General features: G+C 49.6%; 1 protein-coding gene across 1 annotated transcript in view; it reads right to left on the bottom strand.

The window, feature by feature from the left end:
- Nucleotides 1–4,590, bottom strand: part of G3BP2 (GTPase activating protein (SH3 domain) binding protein 2) — a 78,981-nt gene that overhangs the window by 71,861 nt on the left and 2,530 nt on the right. The window contains exon 2 of the mRNA XM_015405562.1: nucleotides 1,534–1,615. Coding sequence (XP_015261048.1) covers nucleotides 1,534–1,615 — 82 coding nt within the window. The remainder of the gene's footprint in view (nucleotides 1–1,533; nucleotides 1,616–4,590) is intronic.

Here is a 4,590-nt window from a genome sequence, read left to right as displayed (position 1 = left end):
GGACTGATCACAAGAACTTAGAAACCCTCAAATCCCCTCGTTCTCTCAATGCTAAGCAATTGCGGTGGGCAGATTTCTTCTCTAGGTTCCAGTTCACTTTACATCATTTTCCGGGGGCTTCTGTCCCATTCGAGGTCTGGACTGATCACAAGAACTTAGAAACCCTCAAATCCCCTCGTTCTCTCAATGCTAAGCAATTGCGGTGGGCAGATTTCTTCTCTAGGTTCCAGTTCACTTTACATCATTTTCCGGGGGCTTCCAACTCGCTGGCTGACGCGCTGTCCCGCCTCCCGCAACATGAGAGCCAACATGAGGTCATCATTGACTCTGTCTTTACTCCTGCCCAGTTGGGTGGAGCTGTGATCACCAGAGCACAAGCAAGGAAACTACCCACCCCTGGTTCCTCTCATGTGTCACCGCCTTCCCCCCCCCTTCCTTGGGGGATTGGGGGGAAATCTCTCCAACTTTTACGATGCCAATTCTGGTGGCCCCACATGGGAGTTTGTTCGAACCTATCAAACTTGCGCTTTATCCAAACCTAGGGGGGGAAAAACCCCTGGACTCCTCCAGCCTCACCCCACACCTAACCGGCCTTGGGAAGTGCTCTCTATGGACTTTATTACTGACTTGCCTCCTAGCAAGGGCAAAACTGTGATCTGGGTGGTTGTTGATTTGTTTTCCAAACAAGCTCATTTTGTTCCCCTCCCCTCTCTCCCCACTGCACAAAAACTGGCTAAATTGTTTTTGCATCACACAGTCCTTCAGTTGAGCTCCAGTCTCTGATGGATCAACCCCTCTTACACAACCAGCTTGTCCTTCAGCATAGACAGCGCCCTCCTACCAGACTCCAGCTCTCCAGGCCCTTGCTGCCTCTTGTGGGATCCCCAGTATCCAGCATTGATGGTCCGTTCCTGCTTTGCTTATCGCTGGCTTGCCTGCCCATAACATGGGACAACTTCTCCCATGAGGCAAATTCAAAGCCCTCCTGGAATGCAGTGGGGCTTGTCCAGCCATATTGGGTCTAGATAGCCATGTGCTCCTGGTTGGCAGTTAACTCTTTGGAATCTCTGCCCTGACTCTTTACTTTTATCCTAGAGCTCCTGCATGTTGACCAGTGCTGGCTTCAGTTGAGATGTGCATTTCACCTAAGCAAAACTGCAGGCCCAAGTCAGTCACTTGGGGCCATCAAGCTGAAGAAGAGGCAGCTGGTCTCCCAACTGCCACACAGTTTTTTACTTTGATCATTTGCAATTTTACGGCCAGTGGGCCATATTAAAACTGGCTGCTGAATCTTATCATTTAGCGATACCTTCAAGAGACTACCACAGAAGGTGAGCTGCAAAAGTTAAAGATATGCTTAAGCACAAACAACAGAACTGAACCCCAAATGCCTAGCAGACATATGCTAGCTAGATGAGAAAGCCTTGTACAAGTTTCCCTGGTTTATTTTTCAACCATGGAAAGTGAAGATCAAGCTACTGCTCAGAGACTAGAGGGTGGAACACAATAATATACTTGATTACAGGTACATACAGACTGGCCATACACTGCTTCCTGGAGTTTGCCACTGGCATCCAGCCCACCATGGACATAAGAAGAATTCCTGCCATAGAACCTGCAAAGACATTGAAGCACAGGGTTTATGAACAGTCATGCATAATATTTTATGCAGTTTAATATACACATTTTATGCACTTGAAAAACAGGTTGCTTACCAGTAACTGGTGATCTTCGAGTGGTCATCTGTGCATTCACACCCATGGGATCTAGTGCGCACGCGCTGGGTCGATCAGTGCTGTAGCAAGCTCTTTAAACGGATTTTCGTGCCCAGTCCCTCGGGCATGCACAGGAACCCCACTGCGCATGCCCAGAGGACATCCTGCCAGTTCCTACAAACCTCCACAAATCAACCCCTATTAAAAATGTAGAAGCTGACAGCAGTGGGGAAGGAGGGCAGGTGGTGTGAACGCACAGATGACCACTCAAAGATGACCAGTTACAGGTAAGCAACCTGTTTATCTTCGATGTGGTCTCTGTGCTTCACACCCATGGGAGATTAGCGAGCAGTAGCCTACCAGGAGGAGAGTGCTGGCAGGTCTTTTACTGCGTAGCCGAAGACAGAATGTGACGTCCCATGTTGGTATTGGTGTTCGTACGGACGTCTAGGGCGTAGTGCCTTATGAAGGTATTAGGCGTGGCCCACGTAGCGGCTTTGCAAATGTGCGTCAGTGGCACTCCCTGGAGGAAGGCAGTGGAAGTCGTGACAGCCCTGGTCGAATGAGCCCTGATAGGGCCAGGCAATGGCTGTTTGGCGATCTGGTAACACAGACAGATGAGACCCAGAATCCACTTTGACAGGCGCTGGGATGTGATGTGAGTGCCCAGTCGTGCCGACGCGTAAGAGACGAACAGTTGTGAATCTCGTCTAGTCGGGTGTGTTCTATTGAGGACGCTCCACTTGTTGGATGGGGGAATCCAGGAGCTGGATGGTCAGTATCGACGGAGGGAGTTGGGCCTCCGATATCGATACTGCTGTTGGAGTGGGAGGCACTTTAGGGGCATCACCCAGTGCAGACACCGCTTCCTTCCCCTTCTTCTCCGCCTTAAGGGACTTGGAGGTACCCTTCTTCGTGGACTTGTGATCTTTACTTGCCTTAGCCTTCTTTTTGACGATTGTACCTTTGATGTCGGGAGCTTCGGTGTCGGGCGGTCGACATCAGAGGCAGGCCTCGATGCCGGAGCTGTCGATGTAGACGGTCTCTCCTCCATCGCTGAGGCAGGAGTAAGGGACGATTCAAGCAGCGCTACTTTAAGGCATGCAGCTCGGTTCTTTCACGTTTGATTGGAGAAACGAGCACAGTGACGACAGGACTCTGGCTGGTGAGACTCTCCAAGGCAAGAAATGCAGAGGGTATGACGGTCGGGAGGAGCAAGTTTGCTGCCGCAACCCTTGCACGTTGAAAAACCCCTACTTCTCCATAAAAGATGCGAAGAAGCGGGAACGTGGGGGGGGGGTAGCCCGAAGGCCTGAGGTAATCGGTAGACTCCCCCTCAAGAGTAAATAAAAGGTTTTTTTTTTTTAAAAAAAAGCTTTTCTGAAGAACAAACTACTAAAAGAGAAAAATAGAGTAAGGAAAAAATTCCTAAGAGCTGTGAGGCGAAAGCTAACAGCGAACCGATCTGACCGATGAAAAAGAGGTCTACTCAACGCGGCGGTAAGAAAGGAACTGGCGGGATGTCCGCGCCCACCCCTCTGGGCACCGATCGATCCAGCGCATGCGCACTAGATCCCATGGGCACAGAGACCACGTCAAAGATTATCTGGTTTAACTGTATACCATTGTAAGGAATAAATACTACAGTCAAGCTACAAACCGGCCCAAGACATTTCACTGAAGTCCTAGATAAGACTGCCCAATTTGCAGACTAAATAATAAAAGAAGGGTTCAACACTGGCACTGCTTAAATTCCTTCCCTCTGATTCATCTGAGCGGAGTCCTCGTAACACCAGCCTTGGTAGTCCTACATTAAGAAGCTTCCCTCTTCCTCTTGCACACCTCCCTCCTTTCCTGCATGTTGCTGGCAAACACTTCCAGGGGTAGTAGACAAACTACATTTGGCCCAGAAGCCCAAAATGCAAGGCACTCAAGGCCGTAGCCAGCGGGGGGCACAGCAGGCGGTGCACGCTATCACAACGCCCCATCCCAATCTAGTTTAACATTAAGTTTAGCTTGCCTAAGTCAAGCCAGCCCAAAGCACAATTTCCTTCCTTCCTCGGCGTGCAGGGATGGCGGAGGAGGAGGCAGGCAGGGCAGAACTGCACGCCAGGGCAGGAGAGGAGCTAACCGTTGGCATGTGACCTGGGTCACATGACGCTAGGACGCACGGAGGGGAGGAAGAACAGGAAGCCAGCAGCTTACAGCAGCTGCTAGGGGCTGCTACTACTCCTTTCCTCTTTAATTTTAATTTGATTTTAATTAGCACCCCCCACCAAAAAAATTCCAGCTGTAGGGCTGAAGGCACTGCCTCTTTGGCCCAACAGTGTAGGAAGGAGTGACCATGACTGGCTTTACCCATTGGGGGGGGGCAGGGTGAGTCCAGAGATGCTTGGATCCTGACTGGTATTTTTGCAGATGCAAAGACTTTGGGGGCATTTCAGGCTGCCATGAAAGGTGAAGCAGGAAAATCATATTTCACCAACAAAGCCCTCACATCTGTAGAAACACGTCAGGGTCCGAGCCAGTACCTATATATAGACATAGGTGATATGAATGGTTTTGTTTAACCACTTGAAAAAAGAAAAGGAAGCAGAAATACCTGAAAAGATGCACAGTGCATAAAGTATTTTAATAGCCAGACACACACACATATCCCAGAACAAAATATGTCAAGCATTTGTTTCCACTAGGGCCGGCCAAGAGAAGTCTTCAAGCTTTCTTCCCAGGAACCCTGAGTTTTGAATCCTTCAGAGTTACACTTAAGAGACTCAAACTCCATTTGTTCTTTCAAAGCAACTCCCTCTTCATATGTCCCATAATTGCTTTAGCCTTGCAAGGGTCTGAGGCTAGAGATGTAAAGACTGGGGCGCGG

Source organism: Gekko japonicus, unplaced genomic scaffold, assembly GCF_001447785.1.
Source record: "Gekko japonicus isolate JY-2015 unplaced genomic scaffold, Gekko_japonicus_V1.1 scaffold2759, whole genome shotgun sequence".
In the NCBI taxonomy this organism is placed as follows: Eukaryota; Metazoa; Chordata; class Lepidosauria; order Squamata; family Gekkonidae; genus Gekko; species Gekko japonicus.
Note: the sequence above shows the minus strand (reverse complement) of the source record. Positions and strands in the feature narration are given on the sequence as shown.